Below are 20,247 nucleotides of genomic sequence, written 5' to 3'. Positions count from 1 at the left end.
GGTGAAGGTGTGTGTGTGTGTGTGTGTGTGTGTGTGCGTGTGTGTGTGCGTCTTGCCCATTATGTTCAGCTGTTGTCAATATTTTTCTCTATTTTCCGTTTCGGTTGCACCAAACGCCCCCCCCCCTCCCGTCCAAAAGGCCAAACTCAGCTTCACCGTTAGCATGTTGGAATTAGCTCGCAAGCTAATGGTTTGATGATGAAACTGGTTACAGGAAGAAATGGGTCAAACAGTCGCCCCGGGACACACACACACACACACACACACACACACACACACACACACACAGCATCTGTCAACCAGTGACACTGATTCAGCATTTCATACCCCCCCCCCCTGCCTTTAAATAGAGCTCCTGTCCAGCACTTCGTCCCCACTGTTCAGCCTGCAAAGTTCTCCTCAACCCTGAAACAAGGTAGATATCACACACACACACACACACACACACACACACACACACTGGACCTGTGCTCGTGCATGATGCTCATTCCACGTTATTCACAGCATTCAGTCTCAGAATTAACAGAGTATAAAGTATAAAGTGGAATAAGTTTAAAACAGCTGATCACTTTAATTATGATAATGATGCTTTTAAATGTCTGTAAACCAACATCAGAAATCTGCACCTTTCTGATGCAAATGGATTTAAAATACATAAATGTCTATATTGTTATTTGAGGGGATTTTAACTGCAAAAAGTTCACAATTCACTGATAGAAGGGGACACTTAAAGTCAAAGGTCTCCAAAGACACTTAACAATTGAACATTTGATCAGTTATGCTACATGTGTTAGCATTAGCATCAGTAGTACACACCTTTTAATGTGAGTACTATGTGATTTATGTGAAAAGATGAACGTGTAAAGGAGGCGGGTCTAAGAAGAACTTTAGCCAATCCCGTCTCTGAATAGAGTGTTGGCTGTAACGAGCAGGGACGTATCACCACATCATACATACTATTAGATATACATATATACATATTCTATATTGTACTGATTTGCCTGTGACAAGATAAGAGTGTTATTTACTGCTTTTTCTCATGTTGGAATAAATATGAAATATTTAACTGCAAAGCAGTGTTTTTTAATGACTTTCGTTGTTTTGCATTAAATCCACGTTGCATGTTGGGTACTAGTACTACTTGTAGATGTACTAGTTGTTGATGTTTTGTTCGCTGGTGCTTCGTGACGTTTGTGACCCCAAATCGACCTTTTCAGTGTTTGACATCCTCTGAGGAGCATGACCAGAGAAGGTCAGTGAGACTCCAACGTCCTGCTTCGAGGACAAAGACGGACAGGTTCTGTCTGATAGATGGAAGGTGTTTGACCCTGAATCCTAAATATACTCTGAGGCCCGCGTTCAGCCTCGGTGTCGCTTTCAGCCACAGCTGAGACAAGAAAATGTCTTCTGAAGCGTCCCCAGAGGACGCTTTGGGTTTCACACTCACAGAGTTTGTCTCACCAAGGGAAATGTAACACGACGTCTGACAGAAGACACGTGATGTCCTCTGTAGATATTTGAAGAACTTGTGGAAGCAGCTGATCCAGGAGCAGCTCCAACGAGTTCATCTATATATAAATAAATATATATAAATATATATATATATATATTTATAAATGAGAGAAACGCTTTGTCTCAGCTGGGGACAATTATACGTCATAGAAGTCAATTATTTTCTTCTTTCTTAATAATAGAAAACAACAATATTTTACAATAAAGTTTATTCATTCAGTACTTTAAAAAACAAGGTTCATGGTGTTTTAATTTGAATGAAACGAAAAAATACAACAAAACAAGTATGAAGATAAAGCTGAATAATAATAATAAATAAATATAATCGTTGGGTGAAGTTTATCCGACATAAGAAGGTTGAAACGGCTCCGCTCTTCTTCGTTGGTGGCAGCCTCCTCCTCCTCCTCCTCCTCGTCGTCATGGAGCGTACTTTCATCGCCGTGAAGCCCGATGGCGTCCAGAGGGGCCTCTGTGGAGACATCATGAAGCGCTTCGAGCAGAGAGGCTTCAGGCTGGTGGCGGCCAAGTTCATGAAGGTAAACCCAAGCAGTTCAGTTTATAATAATAATAAAATAACTAATTAAAGTTACACATCTACGTGAACCAAAAAGGTTTAGTTTGGGTTCCATGATGAAGATGATCTCAGTGAATATAATTAAAGTGGGTCATTCAATGTTTTTTATTGTGTTGAAACACAACAGCAATACATCAGCGTCATACATGTAAACAACAAAGTACTTCAAAAGCACCTAAAAGGTAGCTATAAAGGATAAATGTAGTTGTTTAAAACACACTTTTATTTCATTATTAATTTGTATAAAATGTGAAAAGTCAGAAGCACTTTTATACTTCTCATAAAGAGTACTACTGAGTGGTGGTACTTGTACTACTGAGTGGTTCTACTTGTACTACAGAGTGGTTTTACTTGTACTACTGAGTGGTGGTACTTGTACTACCGAGTGGTTGTACTTGTACTACTGAGTGGTGGTACTTGTACTACTGAGTGGTGGTACTTGTACTACTGAACACTATTCTGTGTGTTTTCAGTCCTCTGAGGACCACATGAAGCAGCACTACCTGGACCTGAAGGACATGCCTTTCTACGCAGGACTCTGCAAGTACATGTCCTCTGGACCCGTCTTCGCCATGGTAACACAACAACACAAATGACCACGTACACACAATAACACACACACAGTGTGATTCTTTATCTCTTCAGTCACACGAGGAGGTCGTGACCTGAACTTTATTCATTCATAGATGTCTAAACACACACACACATACATATATGTATATATATTTAAAGATATACATATATATATATATATATATATATATATATATATATATATATATATATATATATATATATATGTGTGTATATTTATATATATACAAATATATACGTTAAAATATTTATATATATACATATATATAAATATAAATACCCACATAGCAAAAGCACTCGGCTCCTGATCCGCCGTATCATAAACTGAGGGAACGACATGGAACGTATCCACGAATAAGACCAAGATGGTGTCAAAGATAAAGAGGCTCCGCCCAAATCTGATCAAATTGTTTTTATTAAATATTAGGGCCGGGACTTACGTTAATTACGATTAATTAATTACAATGTGAATTAAGATTGATTAATTACACAAAAAATAACACATTAAACATTTTTTACGCATTTTTACACTTATTTTTTGCACCGCGGAACGTTTCTCACTGGATGAGTTTCGGAGGACCGATTATACTGGAGCACCAACCAGCGTTCATGACTTCAGACAACAACAAACCACAGTGAACATGAACGAAGAAGCTGACGAGACCGTGTCGGGTGGCCCCGTGAATGGGAAATCTTATTATAATAAACACACGGATGGAAGCGTCGATAAGAGCGTGGTTGTGTGCAAGCTGTGCAACAAGGAATTCACATCGAGCCTCAAGTATCACCTCAACGCAACACAATTAGCAGCTAGCGTGGACGTACAAGGACCCACACCCAACCCACACTGCACCAGATGACTGGTTTAAGGACCAGGGTAACTAAGTCCACGTCTGAAAAAATAACCCATGTTCTGAATGTACTTGAAAGTATTGGTCTACTTAAAAAAACATAGTTTACAGAAGGTCTACTTACCTATAGGCTACCTGAATTTCTAAAAGTACTATATTTCTAAATATGCTATTTCTACACTTGTCTGCTGGAATTGGTTGAACAAAAATAAAAATCCATGTGAAAAAAATTACTTCTCACTGTTCTCAGGTCAAATATTTATGCAATTAAAATGCGATTCATTTCGATTAATTAATTACAAAGCCTCTAATTAATTAGATTAATATTTTTAATCGAGTCCTGTCCCTTAAATTAAATATAGAAGTCTCACAATCAAAAAGACAGTCAGGATTTTATTAGTTTGCAAAAAAGAAATCCTCAGAGTTTCAGATACTGCATTCACTAAAGCCCTAGTCATGCCCCTAGAGCACATGTGTAATGTAGTCAATATGTATAGTATACATGTGTGTATACATACCGATTCAGAGATATCAAAACAGCTCAAACATTAAATAAAATGAAAATTCTTCTCGACATTTTCCCATATAACGCTTTGATTTACTAAACAAAATATTAAAGGAAAGAAATTGAAATTCCTTGGAAAATTCTTACATTCATGTATTTAACATTACTATCCAATTATTAAGTTCTTAAAACAATGCAAAAACAAAATCACACTTAATCATAATTTTGCTTTTATTTGTTGAAAATGTCCACTTCTCAAATACTTTTTAAGTTTATTTCATCCTCTAATCCACTGAATATCACATTTAATTCACCCAACGTGTACCCAAGACTTAAATTGTATGAATCGAATTGTTCCATTTTTAACCAAAAGACCATTTCTTATTCCAAAAGTATTTATAATTTATTTTTCATGCAATAGTAGTAGATGTGTTACATTTAGTAAATGGGTAAATTAAAATAAAAAAAGACGCGCTTAACTTACTTTCTTGAATACTTTTGCCAATGATGATCATATTTCATATCAAAATATTGTTTTTTAGAAAGCAGTGAAAACAAAGCCAAAAAAAGAGTTAAATGAATAAAATGTACAGTAAGTAAATAAAAATGAAGTAATTTCAACAATACCAAAAGCGATTTGAGGTCAGTTTGAGATTTAGAAGTGTTTGTCATCGGCGTAACAACGGATAAAAGAAGTCATATTACATTGATGCTAAGCTAGGCTAACCACAGAAAAAGCCATCTGAACATCACACTAAGAATAAAGAGGATTTTTATAACACAACCGATTCTTAGCAACACACAGGTGACACACAGGTGTTGGTATTGCAGGTGTGGGAGGGTCAGGGCATTGTGAAGCTGGCCAGAATGATGCTCGGTGAGACCAACCCCGCCGACTCCAAGCCCGGAAGCATCCGCGGAGACTTCTGCATCAACATCGGCAGGTGAGTGAAGACATTACGGGTAACTGGTACGACAACTTTAACAGGACTTACTACGACTTTTTATGACTACGACGTTTTCCACACCTCGGCTTTCCTCAGGAACATCATCCACGGCAGCGACACCCTGGAGAATGCCAAGCGCGAGATCGGCCTGTGGTTCAAGGACGAGGAGTTCGTGACCTACACACCCTGCGCCCAGGCCTTCCTGTACGAGTAATGCGGCCAATCGGCAATCAGAAAACCCACTCAACTGGGCCCCTCCCACCTGTCAGACCTTGCAACTCTACGCATTAATATACGAATAAAGTCTCATGCCAACGCAATAGTTGTGTCTTTTCTGAGTTAAAAGTCACAAGGTTCATATTGTAAAACGTTCAGTCATAATAAAGTACGAGGTGGATATTACAAAAAAACTCATCATAACATGGTGTAATGGAAGTCTTTGTATACTATGTCAGGAGTCAAAGAAAAGGTCATTTGGTAGAAAAGGATAGAAAGACATAACACAGAATATCTTAAAACGTCATTAAAATATAGTTTTGTATTTCATAGAAATGTAAAGTTCCAGGTTTTCAGTCAGCGTGGCAATTAGAATGCGGAAGCACCCCCCCGTCAACAACGCTAGCATCCCCCCCCCCCGATCGATTTGGGTTGCGGATTGTCATAAAGGGGTGATGGTGGGTCCCGGAGCCAAACCAGTTGAGAACCACTGCTTTTAAGCATCTTTCTTTTAACGCGTCCCACACAGTGGGAGCAGGTTGCATGTCCTGCTCGGGGACACCTCCATACGGGACATGGAGCAGGATTCTGCTGGAAATGCCTTGGGAAAGCTGAAATGAATTTAAAAAATGCAGACATGATACTATTAGTTATAGTAGTGTTTGTTGTAACATGAGTGGTACTTGTAGTATTAATATCAGCATAAACACTAGTAGTACCTTTTTTTTATATTAGTAAGAGTAGTAATATCACTACTAATCAATTACTACTAGTAGTACTATTACTAGTAGTAGTAGGAGTCTGGATCTGGACCCGTGTCAAACATCGTAAGCAGATCCATAAGAACCACAAAAACACTCTAAAGTTGATCCTTTAATCTTTTGAAGACCAAGGTTCACACCTTTGTTCACAAATATCACACATTCCACTAGACGTTCAGGCATGACGTGGTCTACCAGAGATGAAGCATTGCTAGACGTGGGTAGCGTGGTCATTCAGCAGAAGAACCTCGCCCACCTTTGCAGGCAAGTCGAAGGGTGAAACAACACTAATAATAGTTAGTGGTCATAACAAGGCATTATGGGGGATCTGAGGCGGATTCAGCACCACATGGACAGTGCGCACTGTACCTTTAAGACCACCCAGAGTCTCACCTGGACATTCCTTATCCCCAGAGGAGGCACCAAAGCTCAGTGACATTCTGTAGTTGTGATGAGTCATCGCGAAGTCTCACCAAAGAAAGGTTTGAAAGTCAAGGAGCGAATAACAAGATGAAAGTAAGCGTGAAAAATGATGATTATTGTTAGATGGATCCAAATAAAAGAAGATAAGAAGAAGTGAAGATTTACATTACATTACATTACATGTCACTTAGCTGACGCTTTTATCCAAAGCGATTTACGAGGCGATTTACGAGGCGATCAAAGAGGAATCTCCTTATGTCTCACGTTCATGATGTTTTACATCTTTGAAATGTACCTTTACTTTACTTTTTACCTACAAAACCTTCTCCTACCTTATTCTTCTACTAACGTGAAAGGTCCCTTCATGCACATAAGTTTTCAAACGTCTTCATTTATGAAGCAACATCTGTTTCAGCTGCCTATCAAACAGAGTATAGACTCTTGTTAGTGAACTCTATGGTCACAAAGTTCACTGTTGACCCCCTGAAGGAAACATCTCAGCCCCTCACAGCCGGTTTCAACCAGTCAGACTTCAGTTGACATGCGATTTGTCTGAATCACCTGTAGGCACATACCTGCTGAGCTCAGACCTGCCACTCAAAGGATGGGGGGGAGGCGGGACTACACAACAAGCACCACCACTCCCCGACATACACTGATACCACAAACACCACCTACACTAATACCACCAACACCATCTACACTGATACCACAAACACCACCTACACTAATACCACAAACACCACCTACACTAATACCACCAACACCATCTACACTGATACCACAAACACCACCTACACTAATACCACAAACACCACCTACACTAATACCACAAACACCATCTACACTGATACCACAAACACCACCTACACTAATACCACCAACACCATCTACACTGATACCACAAACACCACCTACACTAATACCACAAACACCACCTACACTAATACCACCAACACCATCTACACTAATACCACAAACACCACCTACACTAATACCACCAACACCATCTACACTGATACCACAAACACCACCTACACTAATACCACCAACACCATCTACACGGATACCACAGACACCACCTACACTAATACCACCAACACCATCTACACTAATACCACCAACACCACCTACACTAATACCACCAACACCACCTACACTAATACCACCAACACCATCTACACTGATACCACAAACACCACCTACACTAATACCACCAACACCATCTACACGGATACCACAAACACCACCTACACTAATACCACCAACACCATCTACACTAATACCACAAACACCACCTACACTAATACCACCAACACCACCTACACTAATACCACCAACACCATCTACACTGATACCACAAACACCACCTACACTAATACCACCAACACCATCTACACGGATACCACAAACACCACCTACACTAATACCACCAACACCATCTACACTAATACCACAAACACCACCTACACTAATACCACCAACACCATCTACACTAATACCACAAACACCACCTACACTAATACCACCAACACCACCTACACTAATACCACAAACACCACCTGCACTATTACCACAAACACCACCTACACTAATACCACCAACAGCATCTACACGGATACCACAAACACCACCTGCACTAATACCACAAACACCACCTACACTAATACCACCAACACCACCTACACTAATACCACAAACACCATCTACACTGATACCACAAACACCACCTACACTAATACCACCAACACCATCTACACTGATACCACCAACACCACCTACACTAATACCACAAACACCATCTACACTGATACCACAAACACCACCTACACTAATACCACCAACACCACCTACACTAATTCCACAAACACCATCTACACTGATACCACAAACACCACCTACACTAATACCACCAACACCACCTACACTAATACCACAAACACCATCTACACTGATACCACAAACACGTCCCTGTGAGGTTGTTTTTTAGCTGAATTGACTGATTCATATGAATTTATTTGTTTAGAGAGGAGATATTTTTCTGTTGCGTTAAATATGCCGTCAAACTATTGGGTGAATTACTCAGTGATGTCACACATTTTTATTATTCCACAGTGGTTTTTCTCAACATCAATATCAAATAAAAAGTTTACAGAGAGATAAAGAATTTCCCTTTTGTTCCTGTACTTTTGCTTCTCACTTGTTGGCCTTTTACTTTTTAAGGTGTGTTGAGCAACGCACCTTGTTTACCTGCAGGCCATAAGCTCCGCTCTCTCAGGTTAGAGCAGTTAAGGAACGTGCTGCAGGCAGAGATGTGACCTGAATGCTGACAGGTTAATGAAGGCGAAGGGCGGGTATTTAAGTATGTGTGCGTGTGTGTGCGAACATGTGTGTGTTTCACACAAAAGATTAGAGTCGTTAAACACAGCCGACGCCAACTTCCTGTCACAGTGTTTTCTGAGAATTTGTGGGATCGAACATTTTCTGAGCATGTTGAAGCAAAAGACAGAAACATTCAACAAGATTCTGCAGAACATTATTACAATATATAAAGACATAAAGGGGTAACACACCTCTTCAAACATACGGCACACATGCCAGAACATGGCCACCTCGATCGTCCGATCCGGTCCACTGAGCGACTCGGCCAAGTAGGAAACTTACAGTAAGTTATTGACTCCTATAGTGTAGCAGGCCCCTTTGTTTGATGCTTTGCTTTGTGATGAGATGATCATTTCATGCAGGAAAACATCTTAAAGAAGAAACGTGTTGCCTCATGTTCACATAACCTCTCATATGACATTCTACAAATTACAAAAGTACAATAAAAAAATACATTTTAACTCCTAAAGAAAGAGAAACATTTAGGGGAAATTGTTACTTACAGCTAAGTATCTGGAGACAACTTCCTGTTGAAGCTGCATTCTCTGTAGTGACCACCAGGGGTCAACTGCCCTGGTCCCATAGACGTCTATGAGAAAAGGATATTACTTCTCTATTTCTGTTCTTCATCTGTGTGACTGGTGGTGCTGAGCTTTCCTCGACAACTAACCGTTAACCCTCTGTGTAATTAATCCAACAAACTATCAAAACTTATGGATGTTTTTATTTATTTTATTTAAGCGCTCAGTGCTACTATCTGAGGTCAGACATCTTCCATGTCCACATGGTAACTTCTTCTCTTTGTCCATGTTACGTCACCCTGCTCTGGTGTTTGTTGCTACATGCGTACGCAGTGTGTGTCTTTACAGATGTGTCTGCTCTACACACAGATCCTGTTTGCTGCGATCAAGATCGCCGTTCAGCCGCCCAACCTGCAGTGGAAAACGTTTATTATTAAACTACCGTTAATATGCATTCTGTTAAATTAAAACACCCCTGGATTATGATTGATACGAGCTGGTTTGTGTGCGTCTCTCCTTTATGTTAAGGGTGGTGTCCGACCGCCTGTAACAGTCCATTTATTGAATGACACACTGAACCACTGCACCGTCCCGTCAGGTAGAGCTTGATTCAGATGCTTTTTATTTTTCGGTGCAACCACCTGACCAGAGCGGCCTGCCTCCAGTTTCTGCTGCTTTTCTACCTTTAAAACGCCTTTAGTTTTTAAAGTAAACAAAGATTTAAAAAGCCCCTTTGTAAATGAAGTGCACTCTGAGTTATTGAACTCTCACTTAACACCTTGCCCAAACTGGAACGAGTCCAGTTTACACACCTCTTTTCTAAATCCAGGTGGCGTGATGGTGTGTAACACATTCCTGTTGGTTGGAGCGGCTCGGATGGGAACAAGCCTGCAGCAGAATACCACGCGGTTGCGCCCAGGCTGGAACTCATTCAAATCATAAATCTTTGGAGATGGCTCCAGGACGCATTTGTGGCCACACAGAGAATCTCTTGCGTTGGCCAGGTTTGTAATAAGCGTTATACCATAATGCATTGATCATTAAAAGGAAGGCAAATTACTAAATTCAGACAAAAGTATGTCCCTGTAAAAATGTTGAATCTGTGTTTACAAATATTTCAACAAAAAATCCCAAGGTGCATTTCTGCAAAACCTTTTCAGGTCCAGTATTTAAATTAACTTTCAATTCAGGTAATCTGGGGCTAACAGAAACCCAGAAAGCTGCATTATCTCCACGACCTTCACTAGCACCATTAACCATTAGCACCAGCGGCCCGCCGAGTGACAGCAAGTCAACGACCCGTCAGCCGTGGCCGGTCTGATGTAACAAATAACTAACTTGTAATCTAACTTAGTTCCTTTTAAAATCAAGTAATCTGTAAAGTAACTAAGTTACCCTTTTAAAGGAGTAAGTAAGGAGTAATAATTTGAAGTTCATGTAGGATTGACTGTGAACATTGAACACCGTGAAACCATGTTCTTTCAAATCAACCGTTGTGGTTGAACCTGTTAAAGATAAAGTCAGTTGTTCCTTTAGAACTCTTAACAGCAGATGAACGCTGTGGTTGTCGTTAATCCTCCGTGTGAAGAAACATCAGCCGGACTTTGGTGACTCGCTGTGGGTTTGTTTAATTGATCTCACTCTTGGTCCTGAACCAATACTTTAATGCTTTAAACCAGAGTCGCCTGCAGCCAAGAGCTTGTCAACTCATCAAATAGTTAACAACAGATCTGAGGGCTGCCTGAGTGGGGCGCTGGATGAACGCGTCGGGACTTGCCCTGAATGCTCCATGCCCCAGCATGCAGGAGGCCGACACACCCATTAACCTTTTCAGCTGAAAGGAGAACAGGTGTCTCGTTGCAGACCCTCCTCCTCCTCCTCTAGCAGTATAAAGATAAAAAGGCGCTCTATCGGCTCCTCACTCACCACTATCAGGCTGAAGCAGATAGTGATCTTCCTCATCATCCTTAAACATGCTCAGCTACAGCTCCAGGAGCTCCATGTCGGGTGGAGGCGGAAGCAGGGGTTATAGCAGCAACTCCATGTACGGTGGAGCCGGAGGCTCCTCTGTTAAGATCTCTAGCGGCTCCAGCTTGTTTGCAAGCGGTGGAGGTGGTGGAGGAGGCTATGGCTTCGGCTATGGTGGTGGTGGAGGAGGAGGAGGAGGTGCAGGTGCAGGGTCAGGGTTTGGCTTTGGTGCTGGCGGCTTTGGCTCTGGCGGCTTTGGCGCTGGCGGCGGCGGCGGAGGAGGTGGCGGTGGAGGCGAGATCTCCGCCAACGAGAAGGCCACCATGCAGAACCTGAACGACCGGCTGGCCAGCTACCTGGAGAAGGTCCGCCTGCTCGAGACGGCCAACGCGGAGCTGGAGCTGAAGATCAAGCAGTTCCTGGAGAGTAAGACGTCGCCGTCCTCCAGGGACTACAGCGCTTTCTTCGCCACCATCGCAGGGCTGCAGGGAAAGGTAGGCTCACTGTGGAGTGCTGCAGTGTTCATCTATTAGTTAAAACCTCAAGACGAATCAATCGGGATCCAAATATCAGCTTTAAAATCAGCAACTTTGTTACTGTCTATGGATGTAGTTAAATTAGCAGTACTAGTACAACAGTATGGTTCCTTCTCCATCTACGTAGATGGCACTGTTGAAAAAAACTTTTTATACTTCCCAGATCCAGGACGCCACCAAAGTCAACGGCGGCATCTACCTCTCCATTGACAACGCCAAGCTGGCTGCCGATGACTTCCGGCTCAAGTCAGTGAAAGATCTTGTTGAATGCTTAAAGATTCCTTTGGCCGCGTTGGTCCGCCCTGCTGACCCTATGTTGCGTTTGCAGGTTTGAGAGCGAGCTGGCCATGCGTCAGTCAGTGGAGGCCGACATCGCCGGTCTGAGGCGGGTCCTGGACGAACTGACCCTGAGCCGGACCGATCTGGAGATGCAGATCGAGGGCCTGAAGGAGGAACTGATCTTCCTGAAAAAGAATCACGAGGAGGAGCTGATGTCCATGCGGAGCCAGATGAGCGGCCAAGTGCACGTGGAGGTGGACGCCCCACAGGGTCCGGACCTCAACAAGGTCATTGCCGAAATCCGTGAGCAGTATGAAGCAAACACTGCCAAGAACCAGAGGGAGCTGGAGGCCTGGTTCCAGAGCAAGGTGAGGCCGTTAACCCTAACGAGAAACATCTCAGCAACTACGACGGGATGGATGGTCGATGAAATACTCGTTGCTTTGTGTCCTCAACGCAGTCGGAAGCACTGAACCAGGAGGTGGCTATCAGCGCCGAGGTCATCAATACGTCCAAGACAGAGATCACAGATCTGAAGCGGACTCTGCAGGGTCTAGAGATCGAGCTGCAGTCTCAGCTCAGCATGGTGAGCGTCTCTTTTATTTCTTTAGGTCTTCTAACCTAACCAAACTAAACATGGCGTGCTCCCCTCCGCTACCACAGAAATCGTCCATGGAGGCCACCCTTGCCGAGACCCAGAACCGCTACTCGATGCAGCTGTCAGGGTACCAGAACCAGGTGAGCGCCATGGAGGAGCAGCTGGTGCAGCTGAGGGGCGACCTGGAGCGGCAGGGACGAGAATACCAGATGCTGCTGGACATCAAGACCCGACTGGAGATGGAAATTGCAGAGTACCGGAGACTGTTGGACGGGGAAGGCGGCGGAAGCAGCAGGTGAGGCGACGACGAAGGGCGTTTAGGGGATGAACTTCTGAAATGTTTGTGGCATTAAAACGAGACTCTGACTCAAAGCAGTAATATCACTATTCACCACGTTTTGTTCAGCGTGATGTCAAAAATGACTCAACATTTCAACAGTTCAACATTTTGGACGTATTTTTAGCCCTAATTCTCTCTCTCCTGCAGGTCATCCAAAACCACCACCACCACTACCATCACCAGCGGCGGCGGCGGCGGCGGCAGCAGCAGCAGCACCAGCAGCAGCAGCAGCACCAAAGTCACCAAATACATAGCCGTCACACAGGACATTGTGGACGGAAAGGTGGTGAACACTTCAGAGGAGGTCCTTAAATAGAGCCGGCAACTCTAATCTGTCTCACCGAAACAAACACGGCAACACAATTTTGACAATAAAAGCTGTGTCTGTCAAATGTTGTGTCTGAGACTGCAGTTCCTCTAACGGCCACCAGGGCATCCAATCACATTTTAATAACACAGCACACACATCTAATGAGTCCTGAAGGACATTTTATGAATGATTTATTCATATTGGACTGGAAGTGTGGACTCTATATCATCATTTCACAATAAAAGTACAATATTTGTCTCTGAGATGTACTATAGTATAAAGTTCTACATCAGTGGTAACTAACTGACGGACCGCGGTCTGGATCCGGACCCAGAAGCTAAAAGAAGACGGTTGTGATTTAAAAGTGACACTTTTTGACTGCGTAGCTTTACTTGTCTTTACGGTAGTGGCTTAAAGCACCGACCAATAGCATTCGAGTTAAACCATTCCACATGACACCACTCGACCAATCGAGTTCTTGCATTCCAGGCAGGACGATGACATCGTCTCCATACTGTGGACGGAGAGAGAGGTTGTGCCAAATTACAAATAATGAGACGGTAGAAAGAAAAGGACCATAGCAAAGTTTGAGAAGAAGACGAGTGAGACGGAGAAAAGGAGACAAAGGGACGGGTGAGACAAATGGGGGACAAATGGACAGCAACAGTAGAGCATTTAATCCATGATGGACGGAAAGGTTTCTGTTCATTCTTCCCCCTGCAGCACTAAACCAGCGTCTCATGTGCTCAGAACCCATTGAAACGTCATCATGAGGCTCAATGAGCTCCACGTGATGCATTCAGGGACACGCTTAAAGTCCTGGAAAAACTAGATCTTAATTCTCCCACTTAAGTATATATATTAAACCATTCAATGGTTAAAATGTGAAACCTTTTCCTGAATTCAAGCGCTTTATTTGAACACGCAGACATTTTTACTTTTTTTTAATGCAGCCCTACTTTTATTTAGTTAACTGATAGAACATTATTTATATTTGCAGGAGCCCACCTTCTACACACACATGTTCAGTTCTTTGTTACGTGACAATAAATATTGTCAAAAGAGTTTTAGCCCCCAGGGCCCTCAGGTGTGTCTCACGCATTGAGAGAACGGAGTGTTTGGACAAAGCATCCGTGTGTTCATAGGTGACAGTGAGGAATGGAGAGGAGCCGGATCAGGACCTCATGGGGGGGGTGGGGGGTTGTGACAGGTCTGAGCCTGCAGGGGGTCTGAGGACCAGCTATCACAACATTCCACCTCAACGAGACGTGTACTTAACATTCCTGCTGTGACATCTCCAGTAAGTCCCCCAGGGGCCTGGACCCCTCCCCCCAGGAGCCTGGACCCCTCCCCTCACCTTCCAGGGACCCATTAAAGCAGCCCGGGTCTGAGCGGCTGCATTTTCGCCTCCACATCCAGAGCAGGAAGACCTTCCTCCGTCATGTCCAGCTACGCCCGCTCCGTCAACTTCTCCGGGGGCCGCCTCGGCGCGCCCAGGGCCCCCAGCGTGTATGGCGGCGCCGGAGGCTCTGGGGTCCGCATCTCCAGTGTGAGCGCTCCCAGGAACTTCTCTTCCGGCGGGGGGGGCTTCAACCTGTCAGATGCCCTGGACACCTCCGACAACAAGAAGGCGGCCATGCAGAACCTGAACGAGCGGCTCGGGTCCTACCTGCAGAAGGTCCACAGCCTGGAGACCGCCAACACAGACCTGGAGCTCACGATCAAGAAGTTCCTGGAGAGCAAGACCAACCCTGAGGGCCACGACTGCGTGGCCTTCAAGGCCTCCATCAGTGAGCTCCAGGACCAGGTGAGTGTCCATCTGGAGGTCATAGGTCATAGCTGAATAGAGAATATTCATTACCTGCAAGGTAAACACAGATGTCCCCAGCTCTGGTTTCATAGAAACATGAACTTCTACAAATGCAGACTTGAATCCCAGAATGAAGGTTCTTGATGTTCTGAGAACCAAAGGAAACGATTATGACCTTCAGCTGTATTCAGCGACTAAAATATGAATTATTAAAATCAAACTTTGTGCTTCAGATCCTCTTCGCCACTACAACCAACGGATCTCTGTATCTAGCCATCGACAACGCCAAGCTGGCTGCTGATGACTTCAGGGTCAAGTGAGACCACCACACCTGGACCTCACATCTGCTCCACCCATGTCATGTTCTTCACTAAAGGTCTCCTCTGCTGGTCTGCAGGTTCGAGAGCGAGCTGTCCATGCGTCAGTCGGTGGAGGCCGATGTGTCCGGGCTGAAGAGGGTCCTGGACGAGCTGACATTGGGGAGGTCCGACCTGGAGATGCAAATTGAGGGTCTGAGGGAGGAGCTGATCCAGCTAAAGAAGAACCACGAGGAGGTGGGTCCATCAACCTCATTCTTTACAGTTCATTATTATTAGTTATATTATTGTTCACTTATGATAAGAATAAATCATCTGATGTGACTTTCTAACAGAATCAAAGAGTTGACTTGTGGAGCTTTTCATTCATGAGTGACTACAATCAACTTCAGGCCTCAGATGTCTTCAGAATCCACTCAAATTCATCTTTAATGAGAATTCTTCAAAATTAGGTGGAAAAGCCAAAATGCATTTTTTTCTGTAAAAAATGTGTCTTGCTGCTGCAGGACCTGCTGCTCCTCAGGGGTCAGGTGGGGGGTCAGTTGAATGTGGAGGTGGATGCCGCCCCCCAGCAGGACCTCTCGGCCGTCATGACGAGCATCAGAGAGCACTACGAGACCGTGGCCAACAACAAACGCAGAGACCTGGAGGTCTGGTTCCAGGCCAAGGTGAGACCAGCAGAGACCCTCTGAGCTGGATGTTGATAGGTCGAGATCAAACCAGCTCCTGTGAGCCTCAATGGGTTCAAGAGGAGAAGGTCAAATGCCTCCCTCACATGGCAGGATGAATTCAATGTGACAGATTCCATGCAATTTATTCACGGTGAGATGTACGTTTGGTGTAATTTTGGTGTAATTTGTTGTTTCTGCAGTCTGAGGACCTCAATAAGGAAGTGGCTGTGAGCACAGAGACTCTCCAGTCCACCCGCTCAGAGGTCACAGAGGTCAAACGCTCGCTGCAGAGCCTGCAGATTGAGCTCCAGTCGCAGCAGAGCATGGTAGGTGCCTCCCCCTCCCCCATGAATTACTGGAGATAACAGTCCCTCCCACAGGAGTCTCCTAACTCTGATGCTTCTCCCCCCCCCAGAAAGCGTCTCTGGAAGACACCCTCGCCGACACCCAGAGCCGCTACGCTAACATGCTAGCGGGCTACCAGAGGCAGGTGTCAGGCCTGGAGGAGCAGCTGGGCCGGCTGAGGGAGGACCTGCAGCGCCAGGGCCACGAGTACCAGGTGCTGCTGGACATGAAGACCCGGCTGGAGATGGAGATCGCCGAGTACCGCCGGCTGCTGGACGGGGAGGGCGGCGGCGGCGGCAGCAGCAAAGTCACCAAATACATAGCCGTCACACAGGACATGGAGGGCGGGAAGGTGGTGAGCACCTCAGAGGAGGTCCTCCAGTAGATCTCCAGCTGGACGCGCTTCCACTCAAACAAACACGCCAATAAAAGCTGTCTGTCAAAGGTTGTGTCTGAGACTGCAGTTCCTCTAATGGCCACCATCCCTGGTATGTAGTACTGTAGAAAGTACTACATGTACCTCTGATATGTAGTACAGTAGAAAGTACTACATGTACCTCTAATATGTAATATAGTAGAAACCAATCCAATAATGCTTGTTATGTTGCTATGACTCACTCCCTTTGTAACCCCCCCCCCCCAGGTGTGTCTCACACATTGAGATGTGTTCATGGGTGACAGTGAGGAATGGAGAGCATCTCGTGGGGGGGGATCTCATTACAGGTCTGAGCCTGGTGAAGCTCCTCTCACCAATAGTCCAATAAAATACTTCTGATCGGCTCAAACGTTTTCTCCTCCAAAACTAGTTTACTTTACAAATACTACAAATAAAACACATTGAGAAACACCGTAGCAGATTTTGACCGTCCTTCTGCTTTTGGAGTCTCTCTCTCTGAGATAAATCAATGTTGTGCGTAATAATAAAGAGTGACAAACACACATTTCACTAATAATGTACCACAATATACACGTAGCTCAACTAAAGGCCCACCTTTCATCTCAATAAGTGAATTGATCTAAATTAGTTTTTTGTTTGTTTTATTTTTTAGGAAACGTCGAACCACGTCATGTTTTCAGGGGCGTTAATGTGGTTCATTTATCACCGAACACCGGGTGGTCATCACCAGCTTGCACCAGGAGGAGGAGGAGGGAGGAGGAGGAGGAGGAGGAGGAGGAGGAGGAGGGAGGAGGAGGGGGGGAAGGGGCTTGTGACCAAATTCTCACAATAACTCAAATAAATTCCCCGTCTGATATCAAAACACATTTGGGGGTAATTGATGACGGAGTCATTTTAATTCTTAAATGTTGATGAATGAAGACCCTTTTGTCATCCAGGGCAAGGAGCTAGGTGTCTACCTGTGTACTAGTACCTGTACTCCTAGAGACTCAGTGTACAAGCCGAGTCACAGACCTAGTTTTGATATAGATATTTATATAAATAATAAATGTACATATAAAGATTTTTACAGTTCTATATATATCAATGTTTATTTAAAGATATTTATGGGAAAGCTTCGGCCTCTTAGTAGAAAGTGCAGCACATTAAATGTTCACATCAGAAGAAGATTCTGGATCAATGACTCCTGTAACGCTGTCATTGATCAATAGGAGCCAACAGGAAGATGTTTGACAGGTGACGAGGAAAAGAGACCAAAGATCTACTGAAGTCCTTCTGTCTTTAGATCAGAACGTTTCTAAAATAAAGTTCTAAAGGAATAATATGTTTTGGGATTATTTGGTGTATCATATTGTTCTTTTTAAGTCTTTCTTTGGGGACAAAACCGGATTGTTCTGTTGAGGATTGGGAGGGATTGACTCTAAACAGTTCTCAACATGGCGCTAACAACATGCTAACGGCGTTAAACGTAGAGCTAGCAGCGTTTAGCCGAGGGAAACCCAAGGTACTGATACAACACAGTACAAATACTCTGTAACAATAACAGTACTGGTACCACACAGTACAAATACTCTGTAACAATAACAGTACTGATACAACACAGTACAAATACTCTGTAACAATAACAGTACTGGTACCACACAGTACAAATACTCTGTAACAATAACAGTACTGGTACCACACAGTACAAATACTCTGTAACAATAACAGTACTGATACAACACAGTACAAATACTCTGTAACAATAACAGTACTGGTACCACACAGTACAAATACTCTGTAACAATAACAGTACTGATACAACACAGTACAAATACTCTGTAACAATAACAGTACTGGTACCACACAGTACAAATACTCTGTAACAATAACATTACTGATACAACACAGTACAAATACTCTGTAACAATAACAGTACTGGTACCACACAGTACAAATACTCTGTAACAATAACAGTACTGGTACCACACAGTGCAAATACTCTGTAACAATAACAGTACTGATACAACACAGTACAAATACTCTGTAACAATAACAGTACTGATTTTCCGTGCCCACCATAGTGTGGTAGGTTGCATTCCACCTGCAAAGGGGGTGTGGACTATCGCCCCCCCCCCATCAGCTGCTCAGCCCACCTGAGGCCATGTCCCCTCCCTCTCTCCACCAACCTCACCTCCTCTTCTCATCGCTCCATCAGCTCAGCTCCTGGTCCTTGGGTCCTGCTGGAGGTCCAACTTTTATTAGAACTTGACTGAAAATCTAACCACGATGATGATGAAAAGCAGCTGGACAGAAGATGGACATCTATTCAGAGGTTATTGTGTCACTTATCTCCAGCTAAACAGAATGCTTCTCTCTGAAGATGTCGAGATATTCAGATCCAGGGTCAGCTGAGAGAGGGCTCCCTCTGCTGGAGAACATTAAAACAACGAGATTATGAGAAACCTTATTTTTGAGTAGCTAAAAAGTTTAATAAAAGATTTAAATCTCAAGAAATATTTTGATACTAAAAGCTAATATACAAATGTCACTTTTTTAATGATTATAAAGCATTTCACATTCATGTTATTGCGTGTGATCATATTTAAACTGGGCTCTATGGAGCTCGTTAGGCGGCTCCAGATGTTCTCTGCACATCTCCACAGCCTCACCAGCCTTTTCGTCCAACCAGCAGGTTCGAGCTGTGCATGGGTCAATCGGTGGAGGTCGACACCTCCAACCTGAAGTTGGTGCTGGGAGAACTGGGCCTGGCCAAGAAGCACCTTGTCATGCAGAGCAAGAACCTGAGTGACGAGCTGGTGACCATGAAGAAGATCCACGAGGGGAAAGCGAGCTAAGCAGCTGATAACCTCATTCCCACAAACCCTGTCCTCGGCTCTGCTCCCCGTGGGACCCGATGTCCATGAGGACACAGATGAGCGTGCAGGTGGACGCCGCTCCTCATAAAGACCTCAGCGTGGTCTTGGCAGACGCAAGAGAGCTCTACAAGACCATCAGAGGGGAGCTGGAGGGTTGGTACCAGAGCAAGGTGGGGTCCCGGACTCCTTTACACCACTGAAGGGGATGTCTTCTGCTCTCGGGTGACTTTGTCTTCTCGTCCGCCACACAGAGATGGTCAATCAGGAGGTGACGTCTTGAGAGGCATAGGACGTGAAGAATCAACATCAGAGTCTGCAGGTCAAGCTGCAGTCCCAGATGAGCGTGGTGAGACAAACTCCAGGTGTCCTCTAGAGACAATGAGACACCAGTTGTCGTCTAGGAGAGAGGCCAAGAAAATGACCTGCACTGGTTCTTCTTGACAGAGGTCCCCACCCTTCTGTCTCTTTGTAGAAGCCCAACTGTCGGAGATCCAGAGCTTCTCCGTGCAGCTCTCTGGGAAGCAGACCTCCT

General features: G+C 44.2%; 3 protein-coding genes across 4 annotated transcripts; all 3 read left to right on the top strand.

Moving 5' to 3' along the window:
- Window positions 1-270: 270 nt before the first annotated feature.
- On the top strand, window positions 271-5,303 carry LOC119220923 (nucleoside diphosphate kinase B-like). 2 transcript variants are annotated; one of them, XM_037477257.2, is made up of 5 exons: window positions 271-415; window positions 1,904-2,048; window positions 2,560-2,661; window positions 4,868-4,980; window positions 5,080-5,303. In XM_037477257.2, the coding sequence occupies exons 2-5, from the start codon at window positions 1,932-1,934 to the stop codon at window positions 5,195-5,197; spliced, it is 450 nt and encodes a 149-aa protein (XP_037333154.1). In that variant the 5' UTR covers window positions 271-415; window positions 1,904-1,931; the 3' UTR covers window positions 5,198-5,303. The 2 variants fall into 2 exon arrangements, with proteins under 2 accessions (XP_037333154.1, XP_062422269.1); XM_062566285.1 differs by having other exon boundaries at window positions 338-415; window positions 1,907-2,048.
- A 5,900-nt stretch (window positions 5,304-11,203) lies between these two features.
- LOC119220915 (keratin, type I cytoskeletal 13-like) lies at window positions 11,204-13,399 on the top strand. Its single transcript, XM_037477245.2, has 6 exons — window positions 11,204-11,748; window positions 11,954-12,036; window positions 12,119-12,437; window positions 12,530-12,655; window positions 12,733-12,962; window positions 13,155-13,399. Exons 1-6 carry the CDS (start codon window positions 11,260-11,262, stop codon window positions 13,321-13,323), a joined length of 1,416 nt encoding a protein of 471 aa, XP_037333142.2. The 5' UTR covers window positions 11,204-11,259; the 3' UTR covers window positions 13,324-13,399.
- Window positions 13,400-14,556: 1,157 nt separating this feature from the next.
- Window positions 14,557-16,845, top strand: LOC119220916 (keratin, type I cytoskeletal 13-like). The gene is made up of 6 exons (XM_037477247.2): window positions 14,557-15,124; window positions 15,361-15,443; window positions 15,525-15,681; window positions 15,951-16,112; window positions 16,316-16,441; window positions 16,531-16,845. Exons 1-6 carry the CDS (start codon window positions 14,759-14,761, stop codon window positions 16,843-16,845), a joined length of 1,209 nt encoding a protein of 402 aa, XP_037333144.1. The 5' UTR covers window positions 14,557-14,758.
- Window positions 16,846-20,247: the final 3,402 nt, after the last annotated feature.

The sequence above is a fragment of the Pungitius pungitius genome, chromosome 12, assembly GCF_949316345.1.
Source record: "Pungitius pungitius chromosome 12, fPunPun2.1, whole genome shotgun sequence".
Classification (NCBI taxonomy): domain Eukaryota; kingdom Metazoa; phylum Chordata; class Actinopteri; order Perciformes; family Gasterosteidae; genus Pungitius; species Pungitius pungitius.
The sequence above is the reverse complement of the archived record's forward strand: the minus strand, read 5'-3'. Positions and strand labels throughout refer to the sequence as shown.